We start from the raw sequence: 25,386 nt of genomic DNA, 5'->3' as shown, positions 1-25,386 counted from the left end.
GCAACCCGTGGGGTTAAGGCAAGTTAAGAAAAGCGCTATGGCTCTTCTATTAGTTTAGTGTGGATGCTAATGCTAATGCTAATGCTATCGATAAGCTAAGCTAGTTAGTGACATAAATGACAGTTGTGTCATTTTTAAAATCCTGTATTACTTTTAAAACGGTTATTTATTCAGTAGAATTGTAGCTTTCCCTTATGAGCAGTATTTTATTCTATAGTCAACTTTTCAAACGCAGTGTTGCAAGCTGGAGCTGTTAGCATGTTAGCCAAACAGTGGGTGAAAGAGACTTCAGGCATCGCTTTTATTCTACAGTTAGCATGTTAGCAACCGGCTGATTGTGTGGTGCAGAAGGAACGATGGTTGATATAATGATATATTTAGAGATTTTCAGTGGAAATGCTGCTTGTTTTTAGCCGTGTGTAATAAACAATGAGCGGCTGAAAGAATAATAAAACGTCTGGTCCGGACAGAGCAGTGAAGCACAGATTCAGAGGTAACACTGCTTTATTTGTGACTGTGGTGTGTAACGTAAACAATGGCTTTAAACCTGAACAGTGTTGACTGTAACGTTAGCTGTATAACGTTAGCATCTTACACCTAAAGCTGCTGTAGTCAAACACATGGTCTGTTTCTCTGCTGTTAGTTTGGTCTATTGTTTTTATTTATCAATACATTTTCCAGCCATTAGCACGGCATAGTTTGTAAGTTAGTATTTTGCAAATGTATTTGCAAATATTTTGGCATTAAACCTTGTCAGTTGAAGTACTAGTTAAAGTTGAATGTTTTTTATTTATTTATTTATTTTTATTTATTTATTTACAGTGATGGAAATGACAACATTATGATGTATTGTGTTGTCCTGATAAGTTTAAGCTAAACCACAAGTGTAAACATTCTGTTAGCTGGAAGGTTTAGGAATTAAAATCTCTCTAATATAGCTCCTCGTTTTATTTATTAGTTTTCGGCTGGTATCCATTTTAGGCACAGAAACCGACCCTGCACGGTTTATCCAGGCTTGGTGGATGAACAGGGTTTCACTGTGTTGTGCAACTGCAGTGCACACACAGCTTGGGTCAGCCGTCTGACCTGGGAACTGAGTTCAGTCCTTCTCATGCACCCCTATGACTTTTAATAAATATTTAAAAATATAGTTGTTCATAATTTAAAAATATACATAAAATAAGTTTCTGAGGTAGTGTGATGAAGTTATTTTACAGTTAAAGGGGTCTCTGGCTATAAAATGTCTGGCTCAAACATTTGCTAACATCCGTTGCTAACAGTGAACAGAAAATCATAGAAAACTATTAACCCTGAACAACATCCATGCTACTTTATTATTACTACTATTCTTATTCTCTTTTCTAATTTGTATATGTGTATATATACTGTATATAATTTTTCTGACATAAACCATAAATTTTTTTTTGAAACAATCCTTCTTTAGGAACAGTTATGGCTTGGTTTGGTGCCAGATGATGTCTTGAATCAGGATCTTCTTCATCCTCAGAGTCTGAACAGAAGATGAAGGTGCATGTTGTTACGGGTGATAAAAGTGAGACAGCTCCTCCATCACACATGCTGAATTATACCATCCAGGGTCAAAATGACACCGCTGGGCTTGAGGACAGAAAGAAACACCTGGATTTTGAGGACCATCTTTGTAGGAGCATGCTGTTTGACCAGGCTGGGTCAAAATATCTTGGAAATGAATGTTTACAAATTTCGGAAAAACTGTGCACCAGACCAGTGGCAGAATCACAAAGTGTGATATCGCACTGTGATTCGGACATGCTGGAACTCTCAGAGGACAGCTGTTCTATACCTGAATACAGCGATAATGATCAGAATGACCATTTCACACCAGAAGTAGAGCAGGCCCATAGAATATTCCAGAGTTTACTTCTGGAGAAACACAAAGCTGTGACTGCCCCGTTTTGGGTCCCTGTTGGACATCCAGTTGGAAACGATATGTGTTTGAAAAAGATAGACAAGAAGTTCAGCAAGCGGGAATACCAAAGCATCACTGAATTTGTGGCAGATTTCCGCCAGATGCTAGAAAACTGCTATAGATTTCATGGTGTTGATCACTGGATTTCCAAACAAGCACAAAAACTGGAGATAATCCTGGAACAAAAGTTAACTCTGCTCTCAAGGTAAGCATGGTAAATAAATACATTTGATAAATCTTTGCCCCATCACTCTACTGCGAGCATCACCAAATGGCGGACTGCGGTCCGGATCCGGACCGAGTGACGGGTCTGCCCGGACCCGTTAAAATTTGAATATTATCATATTAAGCATCTCCTTATTATAAACTAATATTATAAGATTATATAAGCTCTTTGATTTTAATAAAAAGATAAATCTTTCGTTCATGCGCAGTTAATCTGGTTATTACGACAGGAGCGTCATCAAAAGCCAATCAAATCGATTGTTTCTGTTCCGTACTCCAGAGCAGAAGGTGGCAGTAATGCACCTAATCACCTTAAAAAAGGGGAAGCCCAAAAGTCTTTTGTTTAATTTTTTTCTTAAAGATTAAAAGCACTTTTATTTTATTCAAAAGATTCTGAATGTTTTACATTACTTGAAATATAGGCCCTAAGTTCCGGCTGCTCAAAGCTGTGTTTACACTTTTTATTTATTTTATTCAGAGGAAATTCAGTGTCTGTTGTCTGTTACTTGACATGTAGTAAAGACAACTACAGGATTGTTTTCCATTCAAGTGCCATACAAGTTCAGACTTTGAAAACACTTGAAATTTAACAATAAATTATATAGAAATGTATGTGTATTATTGATCTTATTAACATGAGAGTACACTATTTTAAGTGACAATATAAGATTCGGACCTTTGCTGGGAGGAAATTTTAGTAACTGGACCTCTTTGAATTTTAATTGAATACCCCTGCTCTACTGTTATGAGTCCTTTGATAACATGCAAAAATGGCGAGTAAAAAATGCTTGCAGAACAGACGGGCTCCACCTATGCATGTGTTTATATGGGATTTTTATACTGCAGTTATTGCCTAAGCCAGTAGTTCCCAAATTGTGGGTCGCAACCCCCCCAGAGTGGGGGTCGGGGGGTCACAAGATGATTTCCAGAAACTTTATTTATTTACTTTTATTTATTTTTAATTAAATTTTTTTTATATGTTAAAAAAAGGTTGTAATGGATGTCCCTTTTGGATCACTTTCATAAGTATTTCCCTGAAGGAGACGCTCCCGACCAATATGACTGGATAAGGTCACCATTCAATGTAACCACGGCAAATCAGTCGTCAGCAGTCTAATACTGGGTAGTCGCGGTCTGAAAAGTTTGGGAACCCCTGGCCTAAGCAGTGGCTACAGTATTATAAGATTGTAGGAGCGTGGATGTCCAAGTCGTGACGACTGACCTGATGAATCAAAATTCTCATTTGGGGAATCGTTTCAGAGAATAGCAGTCAAATTAAATGCCCTATTTGCACAACAAGCAGTTGAATTTACTGTAATACACACAAAGTGATTTGAATCTAAAATCATTACCAACGTCACCCATCACAGATGTATTTAGGCTAAGATGCTTGCTGTGTAATTGGGTTAGAAGACAAAATATGAATCTCAACATGGTATGGTACTACCATAATTTAACAGTAATTTTTTGTTAAGTTTACTTAAGTTACATGTCAGTAAATGGAGTGTGCATTCCCCCATTTTGCTGTTAGTGTTTCAGCCTTCAGATTATACACACAGTACAGTAGTATAAATCACTTCTACTACTATTACAACTACATTTATTTTTTTTTCATTAAAGCTAAACTTTTCTTATTCTGATGTTCTTACATATGCAACTGTAAATGGCAAAATGCCAGATCACTTTTTATATTCATTTCTTAATCTTAAATAGGACACTGAGAGAAAAAACAGCCTTGGTCATGACTTCTAGGGGTCGTTTTGGCACTGAAGATGAAAAAGCACCGGTTGGCACTTCAACCCGTCGCCGATCCGTGCCTCGAAACTTGGCTGCCATTTCTGTGTGTGGCTCCGAATCCATCATGGTACAGGCACTTCGGTTGGAGGAGCAGCAAAGGGCAAAGGAGGAAAAACGGTAAAGTGTTTTCATTTTGATAGCTACGGCAATTGTTGTTATCGTTCAATTGATTTTAGTATCAGGAACACATTATCTTGGTTTCACAAAAAACTAAATATTAGCTGTTCCATCACCACACACACAGCTAGAAATTTGTCCCTGGCACAGAAAAATCTATTATGTTTGAAGTCGTCAAAAACTTCACGGAAACAACACGTATACCCAAATATATAATATACATTGGCTCACATACCATAGAAATGTATGACAATAAATGAGTATAAAAGCTGTAGCCACTGTGGTGGCTAGATGGCTAAGCAACTAATGGGTCAGGTAGTTGATATGAAGTGAATTAAAATACATTTAAATTCACTTCATATCAACTACCTGACCCATTAGTTGCTTAGCCATCTGTCTGTCTCTTGTGTTAAAATCGATTTGCTTTTCTGTACAGCGACTGATGAATATGGAATGGTACATTTTACATTTACAATTTTTTTCTTACCTTATGTTGGGTCGCACACAACTGTTTTTTGGATTCTAGAGTGTTTCAAAAATCAATACTTACTAGATTTACTACAAATTTATTTTGTTTACAGTAGAGTTTTGGGACAACTAATAGTTCCTATGGGGAAAGTAAGAAAAATTATTCATTGTAATGTTTCTTCTATTCAGTCCTAATTTGTCATTATTCTGAAGGATGGCCAGAACTCTGGAACTCCTTGGGGGTTTTTAACCTGGTTACTTCATGTGTTTTCTGTGATCAGATAGCTATCCGATGGTAAAAAAGACCAGGTGTAAATGCCCTCCGAAACGTTTTTGAGACTGATATAAATCCGATCGCTCAAACCACTTCAGGAGGTGGTCTGGGACGCATTTCAGATGAAACTGGACAAGTGTAAATGCATGTAGTTTTTCAAGCCACATACGTCGGCGCTATACTCCTCCCAAACGGAAGTATGTCACTTGCAAGTGACTCACGAGTCGTGCATCGCACCAGAAACAAATAAATGTAAATGCTGTTTTTTGTAGCATAACCATCATAACAAGTTTTTTTGTCTTCTTTTTGGTTGCATTCTGAAAAACGCATACACCAAAGCGTGTTCCATTTCAATTACCCCGGAAATAAGGAAAAATATATTTGCATATTGGGCGGGATGTAAATGGAACAGTTTTAACAAATCAGATATCTATCGGATCAGAGAAAACACACGAAGTGACCAGGTGTAAAAAGGCCTCTTGACTCTAAGGAAAAGCTACTAAAACTTTTGTTTGTGTGTGTGTGTATTCATTTGCTTTAATGCTGGAAAATTAATCAATATTTTATACTTGACACTTTAACATGTAGGCACCTAAATTTGATCTTGTTATTTTAGTGTAGAATACTCAAAACAGAAACAGAACTCAACCAATCAAGCATTAACAGCACAATCCACAAATGTTCAAGCTAATAAATTTCAGTTTTCATCCTGTTTATGCTCTTTGACACTTAGGCAGCGAGACCTGGAGAAAAAGGAGGCTGGAGAGGCTTCAGCCAAAGAAGTGGAAGAATGGGATTGCTCATTGCTCTCACTTGCAGAACCGTGGCCTATCAGCACTATGTGGGAACTTCCTGCTATAGGTCACTTCTTGTGCCTGGCCCAGACAGCGCTGAACCTCCCGGAGATTGTATTCTTCGAATTAGAACGCTGTCTGCTAATGCCTCGATGTAGCTCTTTCTTGGCAAAGATTATGACCTCTCTGCTTTGCCCCTCACACCGAAGAGTAACACTTCACAGGCACCCAGCACTGCCTTACCGTCGCTGGGAGATGGAGTTGCGGCAAAAAGTCTTGGGATGGTACCAGTCTATAGGTCGATCCAAGGACCAAGAGGCTTGTGCTGAACATCTAGGACTTTGTCATCGTTTTTTCTGGACCCTGGGCGAAACAAGTCCCTTGGAAGAGAAACCATTCCATTTGTTGCCATTCAACCAACGTGTTTGGCTGCTTAAGGGCCTTTGCGACAATGTCTATGAGACTCAGAAGGATGTGCAGGATGCTGTGCTCGGACAGCCTATTCATGAGTGCCGAGAGTCCATCTTGGGCTATGACAGTCAAGAGAACACTTATATACACTTCCCACATTTCTGCGGTGCAGATCTGCGTATATACTGCCAGAGTCCATGTTTACCACTTGATTTCCCCTTACCATCTTTCTCTGTAAAGAAACTAGAGCCTGAAATGGGGGACAGGACAGAGGAGAACTTGAGCACTTGTCCCAAAGTCAAAGCAGGGAACTGGGAATTATGTTTGAGAGTCCGAGATGATGGCTCGGAAGATAGCGAGGTAGATTGGAAAGGGCTTGACAAATTTCAACTCCCTTGTAAGGAGGAGTTGTCAAGTCCTGAAATAATCAGAGACAATCCCCTGGAGGTAAAAGAAACTCTTGAATTAACAGAAGAAGACAAAGATGCAGACTATGAACCTTCCATTAGAGTTGGCATGAATTGCTACAATGGCAAATTTCCTTCTAATTCTCTGAGTTCAAATGCTTTTGAAGCTTCCCTACCATCAGAAATAGGTTCCACAGTAATGAACCAAAATAGACATCCTTGCCCCAACTGTTATATGGATTCTTGTGAAGATCCAGAGCTTCACTCATGCATTTGTTTCACAGCTGAATCCGACAGGGCTGCTTCTGAGATTTTTCGACAACCAAGCCACTCAAGAGATGAAACGGGGAAAACACAGCCTAAGAAAAAGAGACGAAAGACCAAGAAGGAAAAATTGCTCGGAGTCAAGGCTAGGACACGCAAGCTTGGTCTGAAAAGGCTTAGACGGGCCAAAGTGGCCAAAAGGACCATGTGCAAAGCTGCTGCTGACTTGAAGAGAAGGGATAAAAGAAAGACACAGACGTTAGGTGAGGACGAAGGAACAGTACGGGTTCGTTTTTCACAAACATCACAAACTAGTATGCTGAATTTAGATGCTTAGCATATTATCTCTAGTTAGCAAAAGCACCGATCAAAATGCATTATGGAATTGATTTATGGACATATGGACTAATGTTATGAAAGTCTTGTCAAAATGTAGGCATTTTGCATATTGAATTATGGTTTAAGTTTAGAATGTTGTCTTGAATGTTGCATCACATATTTGGTTCTCATCTCATGTATCATATATATTTTCTTTAATACTCTGCTTACACACTAAGGGGCAGGTAGTAGCATGCACATCAGGAAGTAAGAACTTCACGTGCTGAAGCACGATTATTTAATTATGCATCCTGTCTTTTAACCTAAAACACAATTTTAATGGCTGTGTGCTGCTTGGAAATGATTCAGAAGTACATTTCATGTTGTGCTGACAGTGATGTAATTGGAAATTAATTAAGGTGGGATGAGGAAATGTACAAAATTATGACAATATGTCTTGAGAGAGATTAAAATAACATTTCCAGGGTTTCCCGCAGAAAATTTGTTAGTTAGTTAGGGTTCGGCGGGTGCGCGGGGCTAGCGGCGGGGCGGCGTGTTTTGTCAACTGGCTAGTTATCATCTAGACAGTGACGGACCACATCTTTCTCTCATTTCTCGATTCTCCGAGATGCACTTGACGGCCTTTGGTTCAGAGGAATATTTTTAATTTTTTTGGTCGACCTAGTTAAGGCGGTAGGGCTTCCGAGCTTAGGCGGGCCGCCTTAAGTGAAAAGCGCTGCGGGAATCCCTGATTTCAATAGTGGTTAAAATCACACCAATACAATATACTGATATTGCAATGGTTCGAGTTGTTGTCTTTACAAAATAAATGTAGAACATTTTAATATTTTATTTGGATCAGTATCATCTTGAAATATGTCTTACATTTGGCCTCCCGTGTATAGTCTCATGCCTAGAAACAACATATTATATTGTCACATATCTAAGTGCTGTCAGTTATGTCTCATGAAATCGATGCTCTGTTGTTTGATTTTCTATAAACAGGAAGAAAGTTTGTTCCCAAGAAAATTCAGGAAAAAATTCAGGATCACCCACCACAGATCCCAGTGGAGCCATCATTTAAGGTAAAACATGCTTAAGGTAAATTTGTGGGCCTTGTTTCTACTGTATTGTTTCCAGAGAAGTATGTCAAATGGACCTGTGAGCCCACAAATTAAAGTATAAATAAAGCAGAATGAATCATTTGATAGACCTCCATGAAAATCAAAGTATACAAAGTTTTATCTGTTTATTTAGCAAACTAGCCAGGTGTGATTTTATTCCTAATATCGAGGCTACTTGAATTGCATTCATTTTTGAAAACATTACCCGGTAATGTTGTGTATTCCTCGTCATCTATTTGTCCCACCCAATCTCCCATTGCTTAACTCTTTGTTTCACCGCTTTATAGTTGGTCTGCACGAGCTTGGATGAACTGAGGGATCTCATCAGTAAAACAGAAGATGAGCTAGACGAGTTGGAGAGCACCAAAAAGAGATGTGTTAGTAAGAGGGGGAATTCTCTCAAAAAAAAAAAAAAAACACCACCACACACAGATTGATCTACTTTGCATATGAATCATGCATATATAGTTTGCCAATCAAATTTGCCTCCATTGAAAGAGTTTTTGGTTGGGACATTTCAGGAAAGGTGGTACATTAAGAGAGAAGCAGTAAAGGAGCTTCACATTACTCTTATAAGACTGCTGAACGAGCTGTTGCCATGGGAACCCAAATTACTAAAGGCATTTCACAGAAACAGGTAAGCATCACTACAATACATCATTATGATTTACTATCTTGGTAACACATGCATGTTGAAATGTGTCATTTTATCCTTTATTTAGTCAACCGTTAGAATGAAAACCAAACACTGGCAATTTCTCTCATTAGGGCCCGAATGAAAAAGGAAAGCGATGACTTTAAAAAACAACCCGAATGCGAAAACTTTGTCCGAGAGGAATGGATAGCACTTAAAGTAGACGGAGATGCATACAAAGAAGGCTCGTCATTCACAGAGATAAGCAGAGAATTGAAGGATGAGAACAAAATCGAGAGGCTTTTGGGAGGCTCTGGCACAACAGGTAATGAATATTAACCAATAATTATGAATAATTAATGAGTATGTTAGCAAAGCAGAAATTATTCTCCCTTTATTTGCACTTTAAAGGTATTTAGTTTCTTCTAGTCAATTTTATGCATTTCTTAACTGCCATTGTTTTTGACTTAACCCAATCACTGTATAATTTATTTTCATAACATTAATGTGGTATGTTTTTTAAAATAAATAGTTTATTTCCCTCCTGTTTTGCAGACTGTGAAAATCATTTTGGAAATTACTCATTAGCACACTTAATCAGCAGACCAGAAATGAACTCATCTGTGAATGAAACTGGACCTTTGACTCGAAGCTCGAAGCGCCGTCAGAGCAGTGTCCAAGATTTGGATTTCAGTCTAAGCAAAAAAGGAAAGATGGTTGCTGATGATCCTGTTACCCCTGAACCACAAACAAAGGTTATATCCAGGGACCAAACTATAGCAGGGGCAAGTACTTCAACCACTGAAATAACGTCAATAACAACCGCACCTTTGGGTGGTTTTCAGAGGCGCTGTAATCCAATTCAGGCATTGCTGGCCAAGCATGTTGGAAATAAAGTAACCCTTATAAGTCATCCGCAGGTACCTGTTGTGGATAAAACTTTGCAAGGTCCAAATAAGACAGTTTCTGCAACTTTAACTACAACCAATCCCACAGCAGTTTGTCAGCCTATACCACAACCAGTACCTGTCTCCATGCAAACTAACACACCATCATCTGCCCAGTGTCCTATTCAGATTGTATATAAGGCCCCAGAAGGCTTGAGTTTGGTTAGTAAAAACAGCAAGTTTTCAGTGCAGCCTGTCATTCCTCAGAAAACAGGGGAGAAAGCATTGCAGCAGGTTATCATCCTTCCCACAAATTTACTCATTCAAAAGACTGAGGAAAAAGGAGAACAGCAACCATCTAGTATTACTGCGGTTGCCACAACCAAGCCTGTTGCACTATTGTCCAATATTTCAGGGTTCACTGTGCCAGAAAACAAGATTCCCGTCCAGCAAGTGTCTCCATTAAAAAATACTAGCACTGTAATGACCTCATCTACTGTTTCGCCTAGCTTGCGAAAATCAATGTCTTGTGGATTATCACCCGTTTTTAAAAAGAATGCTGAACTGAGTTCAACCCTAAAGCGATCCACTACATCTACTTCAGCCACTACTGATCCCAACAAATGTGATCTTAATCAGGAGTTGAAGACAGTGTGCATCAGAGACTCGCAGTCTATTCTCGTCACAACCAGAGGAGGAAACACGGGAGTGGTGAAGGTACAGACTTCAGAAAGCAGTGGTGCAAGTGTTTTACCATCCAGCCCTATTTTTACTCTCCCGCCTAAGTTTCAAGCTTTTCTTGTGTCCCAGGCATCTGCTGTAGCAAACTCCACTGCTCAAACTATGTCAACTGCCAAGTTATTGCCGGTTGTCTCCTCTCTAAATGACAAGGGAATCTCTTTTAACTCAGCACTCCTGTCGCCTGTAAAATGTTCTAATCCTGTTAACCCACCCCCTCTGATGGAAACATTAAGTGGTTCAGTATCATTTAACAATGAGTTGCCTTTTTCTGTAGGGTCTGTTTCTGGCAATGCAGCAAAAGGTGCCCAGATATTAATTGGTATTAACTCACTAGGTCCATCCAACTCCCAAGCCAATGCTAGTGTCCCTTTATCTGGATGGGCTGTCCAGACGGCTTCTTCTGAAAATGTAATTCAACTTACTCAAAAGAGACCTCAAGATACTAGCACCAATCCAGCTCATCCTACCTTCCCAAAGGTTTTTGTAGTTGCATCCACATCAAACATCTCAACACCAGTATCGAGCATCACCACTACTTCTGCTTTTCCAGGATCAAGGGTCAAGTTTATGAGCCCCTCTGCCTCTACTTGCTCTACAATTACTGTTGCCAAAGGGTATATAACATCAGAGTCTAATATTACTGTCACAAATTCATCAACAGCAGTTGAGGTCATGAAAGTTCAACCCAACCTTGGAGAAGTGATTGGCAGTACATCTGCTGGTACTCCAACTGAAGTCAAGGGCATCAATGTTACTGGTTTAACAGCTAGAATACTGGACAGAACTACAATGGAAAGCAAGAAAACAGCAGAACCTACCACAAAACATGCACCTATAATGGTGTCCAGTGTACTATCAAATTCATGTGGGCAAATTTGTGACCAGATCAGCAACACTGCTTCAAATAGCTGCCCAGCACTGAATATCAATGGTCCTGTCAAAGTTACCGAATCTGTTGATGGCAAAAGTGTTAAAATTTCCACTTATGACATTGGGCATATGGCTTCCTCTGAACTCCTTTCAGCAGTAAAACAAAAGAGAGTTCCACAGTCACTGTCAAATACTAACTCGGTATCAGACATCCTAAATAATAGCTCAGAGCTAGTAGTTAGCAGCTCAGTTCCACATATAGGTTTTTCTGTATTAGGAAGCCAATATAACAAAGGTACTACTTTATCAAGTGGAGTGATGCAGGACAAACCACTGGATAGTACATCCTTTAGTACGGCTTCCACAACAATCAAACATCCTGTCATTGGCTCTATGACAAGGCTCTCTCAGCCTCTAGCTCCAAGCACCACAACAGCATGCATCATCAAACATGCATCAGACAACCCCTTTACTGTAACTGGAGCACAATCAGTAATGGCTTCTTCGGTGAGATCTACTATAAATACCATCCCTGGTACCGCAGCAGTACAGGAAAAAGTTTTGATTAATACTACTGCTCCACTTGCTCCTGGAACCCAACTACTTATCAACAACACAAGGTTGGTTGTACCTGCTCAAGGACTTGCCCCTGGAAGTCATGTTCTATTGATCTCAAGTCCAATCGTGCGTCCTACAGGACGACAGGGGACAAATCTTGTATATCCTGCCCCGAGGGTAGCAGGTACTCTGAATCATCCTTCTGCTGCTCCAGTTGTTCAGGGTCTGAAAATGGTAACACCTGGTATAAGATCACAGCATACACCTGTCAGACAACCACCACCCATCACATCTAACATTGAACAGCCTGTCTCTATTAATAATTGTTTAACTGCATTCAGGCTCCCACCAGTTTCCATTCACTCTTCTAATCTTGCACAAGTGTCTCAGTTAGGTACTGTCCAATCATCTGGCCAACAAACTCTGAACCATGTTGTAAGACTACCTTCCTTTTTACTCCCAGAAGTGAAGGAGTACTCTGCTGCTTCGTCATTTATTGTTACCAGCTGCCCAAAAGAAAATGTTACAGTTTCTGCTCAGTCACTGGGCACAACCACTCCAGGTCTTTTACAGACAGAACCTGCCACAAAATTCATAACAGCAGTAAAACCTGAGATTTCCTGGCCACCCCCGGTGGTCACAGTGTCGCCCATGAGCAGTACGGTATCAAGGATGCAGACACTTCCTGTGGCAACTGTACCACCAATTGGCAGTACAATCAGTAGTAGTCCAACCACTTGTGTTGCAACAGTATCTCCATCTATTAACACACTTTTAATGGCAACCTGCCAACCAGTCCAGCCTGTGCATCCTGGAAATATTAGAATGACAGTCACTAGCCATCCACCACAGTTTAAAAGTGAGACGCCAACACAAGTCTCAGGTGGGCAAACCATCCATGCTTCCAATAAACTGTTGTTAAGTCCCGATGGTGCTGTTCTGAATGCACTTAGATGCCCATCCATACAAAATCTACCAGTGAAGATGGATAAAATAACAGTGGGCATAAACACCTCTAATGCACCTGTTTTTCACAAATTAGATTCAGAGAAAATGGAAACATCAGATAATCCAGAATGATCTAATTACTCAAAGTGAGAATAATTCATTTGATTACTCCATAAACCGCTTTCCCATCAATCCTTCTGAGATTAAACTGTGTAAATCTATGGAAAAAGCACTATTTTGTATATTGGGCTCTTACAACACCTATGGTGGGAACGCTGTCATGAGTTTTTATCAAATTTGAATTGGAATGGCCAGTATTGTGTATATAGTAAAATATGTGTTTTCATGTTCAAAGGTTACTCTTCAGACATGTTTTGTAGCATTTTTTAAAAAATTGACATTCATTAAGTGATGTTTTACTATTTCAAGTGCTACACAAGCTCAGTTAGCATATATCTAACATATCTGTTCTGCACACTCACACTTCATGTCCATGGTAAAAGATTTGTTAATAGAATTTAGTAGAAACCGACTTGATATTTCTTCTTGCACATGTGGAAACTTTGAAAGAGACATTGCAGACTAAAGTCCTGCAATATGGAGGAAGGTAGATTTATTTAACAAATTGCCTGCCATGGAATTTTCAAAATATTTTGGATCACTTGCATCGGATATTGGAAATAAATCCATTGCTTTGTTCCTTATCACAGATGGTTGGTATTGTTTATTCTGCAATGAGTACAGAGGCATGTTTTTTTTTTTTTTTTTTTATAATAGTTTTAATGTGTTTAAACCCAGCTGTTTTAAATTGCATTGGAAGACTACTCGGTGCGAAAGGTGAGTCGAAAAATAACATTCAACAATCCAGAGTTGAGTTCAAGAGAGAATGCATTTAAGTAACAGAAAGCACATGTTGTGTGATTGATGCACCGCTGTTATATAGCACCCCTGGTGGTTTGTCTGAGGTAATCTCTGCAGGAAAGCTTAAATATAAAGTCTAGGTCTGAGGTAAATATTGTGGTGGTAGAATTGAAATTTTAATATATCCGGAAATCCTACAAAATCTTTGCATTTTTTCTAAACATGACTCATAATCTTTAGAGAAATTATTCTAAGATAATGACATTGGGTGAAGCTACTACAGGGGGCATTGGGGCATAGTTAAGTTTGACCTTCACTCCGTAATGTTCTGTCATTCAGTCCAGAAGAGAACACATCAAAGCAGTCAAATTTTGTTTAATGTGTGTTTAAGAATATTGAAAGTTGTACACTAAGCTTAAGCTAAGACACCGATGGTTTGAGATGGCTCCATAAAACCATAAATGCTAATTGCCTCACAAATAACTTAATTGCACTGGTTAAAATAGATTAAATGTTAACAGTATAATAAATTTATTTTTTTAGCTTTTCCTTATTTCCATTCTGTGTGTCATTTACAAATGCCAGAATTCTACAGAAGGTTAAAACAATTCTTCTTTAGGGTGAGTAAGGTGGTGGTGATGGTCCAGTGGTGATCTTCTCATAGGCCGGTGGGGCGTTAGGGAACTGCAGAAATATACAAAGATTTCAAAGAAAACAGAGCTGAAACTTAAATTAAAATTAAAACCTTTGAATAGGTGTAAACAATTCTATAAAACAAAACATTTAAATGAAGAAGTAAGAATAAAGATGCAGCCTTCTAAGCAAGTAATAATGTTTTCCCAATAATATTCATCTTTAATATCACTAGGTTTAATGTACACTCAGCAACATGTCTGGAGAGAATAATAACCAAAAATCGTCACTCTTTTACTCCTGTTATACATTCCAAAAATAACTTTCATTACTGTCTTTCAATACAACTCTGAATACTTTCTGTAATTCACATGACTCTGCCCCCCTAAGTATTATTGGTAATGATGATGAACTTACCCTTCCTCTTAAAAAAAAAAAAATTAGACCAATCTACTGGGAATATGCACATTTCATTTTAGGCTACAGTAAATATATAGAACTACAGTAAATTACATGCTTCAGTCGAGTGCAAAAGTTTGCATATCCTTATGACATTAAAAATGACAAATATCATCTATATGGACACTGTGGTCAAATAGGAAGGATAGACTCATTAAACTTCTCATTTTCCTGCAACTGCTTCTTGATGTATGTGATATAATTCCAAATAGTAAATATCATATACTGCCTTTTTCAAATCTGAACATTTGTAAATTTATGATCCATGTAGACTATTAGAGCATCATGTCAATATGTGTACAAAAGTTTCTTCACTTCTTACCACCGATTGGCTGTTGCTGAATTCATTAAGGGCCATTTTGTTATTGCCTGCGGACCCTAGTTCACTGTACTGTCCCGATCTCACAAGTTCCCTCCAGGAAAGACTCGGGCCTCTGGAGTTCTGTGGGAACAAATAAATGGGCTGTTAAACATCACATGAGCCTCAGCATGACCAACACAAGCCTCAGAATTCCAGTCAGCTGAGTGCTAAAATCTGTTATTCTTCTATTTCTTTTTAGGATTTGGGGAGGAAATAAACCTTAGATTTAACTACAGTAAGTACTACATATGCAGCTGTATTCGTTTTGAGAAAAATAGCTAATACTTATTGATATTATCTTTTCAGTGTTGTATAGTGACAATGTCTCAGTAATGCTTGTTATATGAGTAAAAAAAATGTAAAGTAAAATGCTTTTTATTACTCCTTTATACCAGTACAAGTGGTTTAAGTAATTCATATAAAATTCTAGTAAAAAAATTAAAATAAAATAGATAATAGGCTTTGACACTTTCTGGCGATGAGTCATGTTAAACATTAAGATTATGACAGAAACATCTGGTTTTGCTTGTCTTCTCACAGCCTAATCCAATAAAAATTACGTAACAATTTAAACTAAATCCAGGAAATACTATTATACACCGTGTTGATAAACCAATAGAGACAATGACAGCAACATTTATTGTATATATTTTTAATGACTTAAGTTCTAGAAGTTTCCCTTGTCATTATCTCTTACTTTCATGTGAGTATGAAGTGAAGATGTTACGGCTCGTGATAGAGTTTTAGGCTCTTTTGTGCAAATAGGACCTAGTATAAATTGCCATAGATTTTGTCTTGAATTCATTTTACATATTGTTTGTTCAAGTATATTATTTCTTAACATTACTACCTTTCAATGAAAGTAATAATTTTTGAAACTCAAATTGCTTACAATACTTTTTTTGTATTTTTTTACTTTGAGCGAGAAAATAATTTATAGCAGTTACAGACATAAGAGAAAACAGTAATGTCTATGACATTAAACATAACTATAAGCAAAAAAAAAAGTATGATATAAAGGGTGTATAATAACTGCTGTGGTATGAGTGGAACACAACATGATAGATACTACACCATACCAGTGTTGATTATTTTCCTATAAAAGCAAGTCTTGTGTTTAGTTTAAATAATTATATATGTATTGTAGTAATCACAAGTAATAAAAAGTTCTTGTTTTGCTTCATTATAATACAGTAAAAATGCTTTTCACCTGAATCATCCTATATCCATTGCGTTTGCGGTAGTACCAACAGCCCAGAATAAACATCGCAGTAAGGACAATCGCCAGGAAAGCAATACCAGCAGCCCTGAAACACAGTTAACCAACATCCTTAATCATCCTAATAGTCCATGTTAATATTGATACTATACTGACACTTATACTGTTGTCATTCACACACACACAAACACACTTGATTCTGCTCATCAGTGCCTGAACACTGTTAATAAGGATAAAATGGGTATGTGAGTGGAGGATTAAAATGACATCTTAATAAATGACATCTATTAATGTAAATCTAAGAACTGTTACTCCTCTGCTCTGATGTAGGTGCCACGTCCTCTGCTTGCAAAATGAACCGTGAAGTCCCCACGAGGCATGGCTCCTATAAACAATCATAAAGAGATAAAGAGATTTAACTCACTTAAAGAGATGCTCAGAAAGCCTTGAGTGTTTAAACTCTTATTGGTAATTACTAATCATTTAAAATTAACTGACTGTGCAAATACAAAAGAATGAGAATGGTTTTGCTGTGAAATCTTACCTGAATTGGATAATTTGATTACAGGCACACACTTGGAAAGAGAAAGAAGCAGTGAATGCAGTCCAGTTCCTTTATTCCTCCCTCTCCCTTTTCTCCCCCTCCCTCTCTCTCTTGTTCACTTTCTCTCTCTCTATTTTTCACACACATACCCATTTCTTAACCCACTCTCATGACCATCACGGGTTTTACTCTCCTAAGCCACTGAAGTAATCGGAATGAACACACACACACACACACACACACACACACACACACACACACACACACACACACACACACACACACACACACACACACTTCAAAACTCACACAACGCATTTTATAATCTTATAGGTCACAATAGTAAACAACTTGTTTGCGTAGGCTCGTACATTTCTAAAGTAGAGGTGTGACCATATACTAGTAAAGGGATCTGGCATTTATACTGTTACACCTTATATTAGTATAGATCTCAAAATTAAAATCTCATATCACACTTGAATCTAACTTTTTTAACCAAGCATGATCTTATTATCTTATTATAAGATAAAACAGTATTTAGGCTTCAGGCTCACATACAGTATAAGCATCACATACAAGTGAATTTGAGTAAACGTGATGCAAACAATGTCATTGCCATCAACCTTTTTGCCTACTTAAAATAACATAAAAATGTGATCCTCTTGACAAGGCCATTATAAACAATTCTAAGCAAATAATATGTGCTTAAAATTAGGGTGGATGTGTGTCATATATTGTGTATAATCCTATATAAGCCATTTTGTAAAAGAGGATAAGATAACGGATATGGACTAATACAGGATTTTGGAACAAATTAAAAAGCCTTTTTTTCTGAGAGAAACATTAATTTGATCTGTTTTTAAACTGATTATTATGGTGTTGTCTCACAACCTCACAAGCCTACGACATACACATGCACACCCATTTAAAAAAGTCACACAAACTTCACATGTGAAGAATCAGATGATTTCCCCATTTTCTCCCCAGGACCTACCCAAAGCTAATGTTTCCTCTCACACAAGGTGGTAGAGTGTATTTAGCTCATATTTATCTTTATATCCTAAACTTTGGAATTGCCTTCCTGATAGGGTTTGGGACTCAGACACTTTTTCCCAGTTTAAATGTAGATTCAAATTATATATTTTTAGCCTCCATCTCCAGTACATCTGATCAAACACACATTTCTTTTTTTGCTTGCTAATATTATGAACAGCAGTTGCATGAAGATTTCGGACCTCAAAGAGTAGGTAGAGGTTGCCAACCCCATGACAACCTCTTAATCGATAAAGATTTTCTAATTTATGACTTGCTCCTTGTTATGCAAGTGAAATTTGACTGTAAATAGGACATTATTTATAATTCACACTCCTCAGTGTTTATAACAATTTATAATATCACTCTCTTTGTCACCCAACTTAGGATGGCTTCCCTTTTGAGTCTGGTTCCTCTAAAGGATTCTTCCTTATACCGTCTTGTTAATGGGAGAAAAATAGGGATAAATGCAAATAAATCTACATAAATATTTCATGTTCTGTAAAGCTGCTTTGAGACAATGACCATTGTTAAAAGAGCTATACAAATATAATTGAATTGAACACGACTACAACCGTTCAGAATGGAAGGGTGAAGCCATGCTTTCCCCTGAGACACATGAACCCAGCAAAGCACATGTTTTTTGAAAGGTGTCTCATGCTGTATCATAAGACTACTGAACACACTTGGACGAAAGAGACAACTGCACTTCTCCACATACACATGAGGTAAAAAGCCCATGATTGGCCAACGTTCTGATTGACAGAGGAGAGACTATACCATCATGCTTACTTCAGAGACGAATGTCTTTTACCGTACACATGTGGTTTGTAGACACTTTAACTGATATGTTTCACATGTTTTTAAAATGTTTTTATTTTTCAGTGCATTTTTTCCCCCACACGAATATATTTTCATGTTATTTTTCCACATACAGTATAGAGCATACAGTTAGATTTTTACATGTTATTCACATGTTGTCACGTGTTCATTTGCAACTTCAGGGTACAATATGATGAAAATCAGGTTCATTTGTTTGTTTTTTGCATTACAGCTCATGTTTTTCCCTGGTACGACAGTTACTAATTTTTTTAGTTACGTAATCATGTTTCCTACTCCACTGGTTCTCATGTCTCAGGGGATGTGACTACACTGTCACTGCCTCTGTACTCTGTTACTGTCGTAAACATCTCATCTACTGTCATAAGCCACTCAGAACATGCTCTTAACTATCTGAAATATACTGTCAGAACAATATGCCACAGCTGAGCAGAGCTAAACAAAACAACTGCTTATTTTGCCTAAGAAGCTTTGCACATTGCTTAGTTTTACGTAGTAACTTATTTGAAGCCATTTACATTCTTTCAGCTTAATGTGGTAAATACTGAGCGTCTGAAACTGTATGGAAAAGTCGTTCTAATAAATATCTTTCTAAGAAAGAATGATGATTAGGAGATTTGATGTTTTTCACTCTGGTTTTATTTTATTTATCTTTTACATGGTTTACATCAAGACATGTTTTTTATGGTTATATGATGCAGTAAATAATTGTAACCTAGTTTATGACAGACAGACAGACAGACAGACAGACAGATAGATAGATAGATAGATAGATAGATAGATAGATAGATAGATAGATAGATAGAACTTTATTGTCATTGCATAGTACAGGTACAAAGCAACAAAATGCAATTTGGCATCTACCATGTATGTATTGTATGTATGGGCAGGTTGATGGCTAATTTCGCTGGTACCGGTGGCCAGTGACGATAAAGGGCTACAACTACTACTACTTCTACCAGAAGTGCAAAGAGTAGCAATTATGCAAATAGACAGATAAATATGTAAACATATGTACAGCAGGGTCGGATAAGCGGTAGAAAATGTATGTATGTATGTATGTATGTATGTACAGCAGGGTATATATAGATACACAAAATCATTTCTTTGATTCATAAATATTCACAAGGTTAAGGGCCTTGCTCAGGGGCCCAGCAGTGGCAGTGGGATTTGAACCCATGACCTTCTGAGCATTAGTCCAACACCTTTAACACAGCTGTCAGATCCCACAGTATGTATGATATAACTGGAACATGCTGGAACACGTTTGAGCCTCTCAGTGAAGCTGCAACGTTACAGCATGCACAGACTTACACAATCTACCCCAATGTCTGGCAACATTATCAATGTGTGGCAATCTACCCCAATGTGTGGCAACTTATAAACCTGATGTGTGAGGGTCAGTTATATAATGTTCATTTGTCATTAGATCATTTTAATAGCCTGGATTGTATATCGATGTATTAACTGGTTTTTGCAGGCCATAATATGAATCTAATCTTGTTTACAAATATGTGTATAAAATAAATCCTTTCTCTGTCGCCCTCTGTCGAACCCCGGAAGTGTTGGTTGAGCGCTCGAGCCTTAAGTAGACTCGTCGGCAGTGACGTCACGTGATGCCGGAAGTCCGACCTTCGGCGCGTTTGGTCCGAACGTTCGCGGGAGCGGAGCTCAAACCTGCCGGTGTTTAGCTGGAGCTTTAGCATGGAAGGTGACACCGCCGTCCGGAGGCTAAAATCCTCACTAAACAGCGTATCTAATGAAAACAGTGTCACTGCGGAGCGACTTGAAGGCTGTGAGGACAGGAAGAAAAAACACGGAGGCGCGTTCGCGTTAACTGAAGGATGCGCGTGCGCGCTCGTGCTTGTGTTCCTGTGCGCGCTCTGGCTTTCCGTGCACTGGTCACTAAAGCAGCTCGTTATAGGGAAACCCACGGGCGACTTCAACGCCACCAGGGCGAGGTAACAAGTGATGCATGACAACACGCAGCACACACACTCATGTACTGCACTGTGTATAGCATAGTGAAGCTGTAAAACTCAAAGGTCTCGAGCTTTGTCTGCCTGCCTGCCTGCCTGCCTCTGTCTGTCTGTCTGCCTGCCTCTGTCTGTCTGCCTGCCTGCCTCTGTCTGTCTGTCTGCCTGCCTGCCTCTGTCTGTCTGCCTGCCTGCCTGCCTGCCTGCCTCTGTCTGTCTGTCTGCCTGCCTGCCTGCCTGCCTGCCTGCCTCTGTCTGTCTGTCTGCCCGCCTCTGTCTGTCTGCCTGCCTCTGTCTGTCTGTATAGTTCTGTCTGTTGGTCTGTCTGTCTGTTGGTCTGTCTGTCTGTTGGTCTGTCTGCCTCTGTCTGTCTGTCTGCCTGTCTGTCTGCCTCTGTATGTCTGTCTGCTTGTCTGTCTGTCTGTATAGGTCTGTCTGCCTCGTTCTGTCTGCCTGTCTGTTTACCTCTGTATGTCTGTCTGTCTGCCTGTCTGTCTGTCTGTCTATCTGCCTCTGTCTGTCTGTCTGTCACCGCAACAAAATTCCCCGCTGCATCCTCTTTTCACCTTTAAGTGTTCTGCACAGGATCTCATTTCATATATACACCAGTCTTTAATTTTTAGACTATGCAGCATCCCAGCTTGCTCCTACTCTCCTCTCCTTTGCTTTACTATCCTTTACTACAGACTGGGGCCATTCATGTTTACCTTTCCAGCATTTAGCAGACGCCCTTATATCCAGAGCGAGCAACATTATTTTATTTTTATACAACTGAGCAATTGAGGATTAAGGGCCTTGCTCAGGGGCCAAACAAGTGGCAGCTTAGTGGACCTGGGATCGAACTCACAACCTCCCAATTACTAGCCCAATACCTTAAACACTAGGCTACCACATGCCCTTATTCTTAAAGTATGTCATTAACTCTCCACTGCATATCTACAATTTCTGCACCGTCATATCTTTACTTTTCTGTTCATCTATAAACGTAAACACTTGGCTAAAGTTTACAGAATTGAACATCAGTCCAAATGTAGTGGAGCCAGTCTGACTACCTGCATGTTTTTGGACAGTGGGACAAACCTCACGGAAACATGAGGAGAAAATTCAACATTTTAGAGACGGTAAAATGTGTCTGTGATCCATATTAGTCCCGAGTTGAGTCTTGAGCTTGGCTTACTGTATGTGGGGAGTTTCATGTTTTCTTGTGTTAGTGTGAGTTTCTACAATGTGTCTCCTGACACCTAAAACATGCTGATTGGTGACTCTTAGTGTGAATATGTGTGCATGGTGTTTGTTTTGGACTGGTGTTCAGAGAGATCCGAAGAAATGCTCTGCTTGAAGTGGTTACTGAAAATGTATGAATGAATGAATTATTTAATGAATGAATAAATTATGCTCATTAACACATTCTAAACTGTGTTTCTGTATTCAGAATGTTCTTGGCATCTGGCATGTAGGTGTGCAGCTTTTATTTGTGTACTTATATTGGTACCTGTTGAACATCTGAAGAATATATACGATATCCAACGTATTATACTGTGATAGTGACGGTAAATCAAATTGTGAAATGGAAACCCAAAATCGTACATGAATATTCAATTTGTGAGCCTGTTATGGTTTATTCTGAAGTTCTGTAGTTTCTGTATATCGAGGGTTTTATTGCACGGTAATCTGCACACTGACCCAGGCTCTCAACTTAATCTAGCTGTGATTACACGTGGCCTTATAAAGCATTAATAACATGAGTTATGGCTCAAAAACCATACAGTGTTCCAGTCAGAATGAAATTCCTTTCTGATTAAAAAAATCTTTTTAATATTGTTTTCATTAGAAGAATAATCACTGAGTAAATTCAGTTAGTTATGAGACAGGAATCTTAGCATAGATTTTAAGCAGCCACATTGGCAAAATGTGTGATCTTGTCTGATGAGATCAAGCCCCAAAAAAAAAAAACCAAACTAACACCATAACCATGGTGCAGCATGGTGGTGGTAGCATGGTGGTTTTTCATCCAAGCACCATGTGAACAGGATGCTTTTACAGTTTAATGGAGCTTGAATGTTTTTGCAAACATAAAATTACTCATACTTACAATTAGGCTATTGTATGTTATTTTTTGTATTTGTTTATTGTGAGTTAAGTTTATTTTGTGATCCATTTTCTGACATCATGTACCTGGGTTTAAGTTTTTTACACCACTAAAGCCTGTTGTTTTAACAGCGCTGTGTAAAATTTCAATATACAATGTAAATTCAAATTAAATAAATGTAAATTTTCATTTGCATTAATGGAAAGTTTTGCTTGGAAACATGACCAAAGTCAAAAAGCCCATCAGAAGAAAATCATTGTCCAGAAAATTATTATTGTATGAAATCCTGACTCCTGCTGTATGTACCTGTCTGCGATATTTTAGTTTGGTCTAGTTGCCAAAGTGCAAACAGATTACTAACGTAAACCACAGCGACCCTGAGCAGAATGCATTTCCTCCTGTCTATCCACAAACAAATGCAGCAACGCAAAAAACCCCCACCGCATCCTGAACCATCCCATATTCGTCACAGTTCGTTGTTTATCATACCTTCGTACCTGATCCCACCTGCATGAGAGTAATAACCTGCCACTCCCTCCAACTATTTACATGTCTTTGGTATTTCAAATTCAGGGAGCAAGTCCTAACTTCACAGGAAAAGATTTCAGTGTGTTTTGACTTTATACAGTTATGACAGGTTTATAGCTGCGTTTGTTTCTGTTTGTTTTTACCGCTTAGTTGTATTTACATATAGCTACAGTTTTTAGCTGGTAATCTTGCCATTTGTTTGTGAAAATAAATTATCTAGATAAATAGATTATCAAATAGATAATATCCTTCGCTTCTTCTCGGTATGGTTTGAGGTCTTTTTAGCTGAGTAGAGGAAACGTTTGGAGAGAACTGACAGCTGCAAATATCACCCATGTATGAAACTGATATTTATTTATATATTTATTTATTTATTTATTTATTTATTTATAGAAATAAATACATTTATTTAATTTTATTTTTTTTGCTCAGATAGTTTCTTCTGCCAGGGTGAGGAGATTACATGTGTGCGCACACACACACACATGCACACACGCCCACACACACAAGCAAATTCATGACAACAGTATTCTGTTTAAAGACGTCAATTGAATTGCGCTTCATATTTGCATATTGCATAGCGTTTCAGTTCAACTTTAAAGAAATGACCCTCTTACCTCTAGAACCCTCTTATCATTGCATATTCTCTATATCATTGCACAATGCCTTGTTTGCTCATAGTATAACCTAACATTGAGTCAGATTAGAGTGCTTAGTTTCCTCAAGAAATAATGTTATTGTGAGTGTGCACAAGCGTTTAAGGTTAATGTGCCCTTCGGACCTGGTCTTGTTTCTGTAGGTTTAGGTTTCTGTTCTGTATTTTTAAACAGGTTCTTCCGACAGGTTCATAGATTTAATGTTCACAAGGTTATTTTATGTATATTTAGTGTTAGAGGTTGTTATACCCCTCAGGCTGTCCAGTGGCAGGATCCTCGAACAGGTTGCAGCTGAAAGAAGAAAAAAAGGTGTTAGAGTGAACTACTGAAAACTAGCGATCTCTCTAGTTTCTGCTCACCTGACCAGTTAGCTGGCTGTTGCCTCGAGGTATGAATTACTGTGTGATGAACTGTATTCCCACCTTGTGCCCTGGATCACAAAAAATCCAACTCTGCCTTTCCAACATTTTTATTATACTTAATCTTCTAATCTTAATATTGATAAAGCAGTAGTGAGGTATGCTAAAACCATAAAGCAGATGAAAACCCTTGTCAAAGGCACTTGTTCTGTGTCAACATCTGTGCGGCGTTTTGTGCCGAAGTCTGAGTTAATGAGCTGATGATTTGGATAAGAATGCAGAAAAACAATGAAACGTACAGAACAAGAGAACCAAAGGAGCAGGACTTCAGGGGGAAGTTATAGCCTGTAATGAGTTCTTTGTAAATTCTGTGTTCAGAAGTTTCCTCAGGTCATTCCCTTCCCCACACACACACACACACACACACACACACACACACACACACACACACACACACCACACAGAGAGAGCGAGAGAGAGACTCTGTAACAAGAAACCGTTTGTCTGCCTCTCTTTTACTTACCACTGACGTTATCAGCCTACATCTCTAGTTTGAACTTTGTTCCTTCTTGAATTTTGCATTGGTTAAGTCACGACCTTGATGCTCAAGAGGTCTTTTACTCTGTATGTGATTTTCTCTCCACTAACACTTCTGTACGTTCCTGGCTACTGTGTTATTTATTGGCTATAAACCTGTTTTTTGTAGTGGGAAAGTAAGCAAGCCTTTTAGAGAGTAGAGTTCTTGAACATATTAATGTGCTTTACTTCAGAATGAATGAATGAATGAATTTTGGGGAATAATTAAGGCATTACTAGAGAAACAGGACATTCTGGCCTTTATCTTTAGCTGTGTAAGCTAAGTGCACACTTCTGTAGGAGGTGAAACCAGCATCAGTACTTTGGACTATAAAAAAAGGAAGTATCATTATAGTGATGACAGACATATCATAACATTTCAAACGTATTATTTTTCCCCCTCAGTCATGTTTGCTTTAGCGTGTGCGTGTCTTTTGTGTGTAAAAGGAAGTACCTGGAGCGTATCAC

The 25,386-nt window shown here is 38.5% G+C and overlaps 3 protein-coding genes across 3 annotated transcripts in view; 2 read left to right on the top strand and 1 right to left on the bottom strand.

Annotated features, from left to right (window-relative positions):
• On the top strand, positions 1-13,489 carry LOC113640055 (uncharacterized protein KIAA2026). Its single transcript, XM_027142380.2, has 9 exons — positions 1-493; positions 1,445-2,153; positions 3,887-4,087; positions 5,563-6,968; positions 8,029-8,108; positions 8,435-8,524; positions 8,669-8,784; positions 8,916-9,106; positions 9,337-13,489. The coding sequence occupies exons 2-9, from the start codon at positions 1,522-1,524 to the stop codon at positions 12,915-12,917; spliced, it is 6,297 nt and encodes a 2,098-aa protein (XP_026998181.2). The 5' UTR covers positions 1-493; positions 1,445-1,521; the 3' UTR covers positions 12,918-13,489.
• Positions 13,490-14,001: 512 nt separating this feature from the next.
• mlana (melan-A) lies at positions 14,002-17,000 on the bottom strand. Its single transcript, XM_027142383.2, has 5 exons — positions 16,863-17,000; positions 16,631-16,703; positions 16,310-16,406; positions 15,061-15,180; positions 14,002-14,330 (listed from the first exon to the last, which is right to left on the bottom strand). The coding sequence occupies exons 2-5, from the start codon at positions 16,696-16,698 to the stop codon at positions 14,262-14,264; spliced, it is 354 nt and encodes a 117-aa protein (XP_026998184.1). The 5' UTR covers positions 16,699-16,703; positions 16,863-17,000; the 3' UTR covers positions 14,002-14,261.
• A 3,335-nt stretch (positions 17,001-20,335) lies between these two features.
• Positions 20,336-25,386, top strand: part of LOC113640066 (endoplasmic reticulum metallopeptidase 1) — a 15,672-nt gene continuing 10,621 nt past the window's right edge. The window contains exons 1-2 of the mRNA XM_027142405.2: positions 20,336-20,695; positions 25,366-25,386. The exon at positions 25,366-25,386 is cut by the window's right edge and continues 284 nt beyond it. Coding sequence (XP_026998206.2) covers positions 20,439-20,695; positions 25,366-25,386 — 278 coding nt within the window. The 5' untranslated portion in view covers positions 20,336-20,438. The remainder of the gene's footprint in view (positions 20,696-25,365) is intronic.

Source organism: Tachysurus fulvidraco, chromosome 21 (genome assembly GCF_022655615.1).
Source record: "Tachysurus fulvidraco isolate hzauxx_2018 chromosome 21, HZAU_PFXX_2.0, whole genome shotgun sequence".
Lineage (NCBI taxonomy): Eukaryota > Metazoa > Chordata > Actinopteri > Siluriformes > Bagridae > Tachysurus > Tachysurus fulvidraco.
This window is presented reverse-complemented; position numbering and strand designations above follow the sequence as displayed.

Coding starts and splice junctions, on each gene's coding strand:
- mlana (XM_027142383.2), bottom strand. CDS start 16,698: ATGCCTCGTGGGGACTTCACGGTTCATTTTGCAAGCAGAGGACGTGGC. Junction 16,407..16,630: donor ACCTACATCAGAGCAGAGGA/GTAACAGTTCTT, acceptor ACTGTGTTTCAG/GGCTGCTGGTATTGCTTTCC. Junction 14,331..15,060: donor TCAGCAACAGCCAATCGGTG/GTAAGAAGTGAA, acceptor ATATTTCTGCAG/TTCCCTAACGCCCCACCGGC.
- LOC113640055 (XM_027142380.2), top strand. CDS start 1,522: ATGAAGGTGCATGTTGTTACGGGTGATAAAAGTGAGACAGCTCCTCCA. Junction 4,088..5,562: donor AGGGCAAAGGAGGAAAAACG/GTAAAGTGTTTT, acceptor TTTGACACTTAG/GCAGCGAGACCTGGAGAAAA. Junction 9,107..9,336: donor GGGAGGCTCTGGCACAACAG/GTAATGAATATT, acceptor CCTGTTTTGCAG/ACTGTGAAAATCATTTTGGA.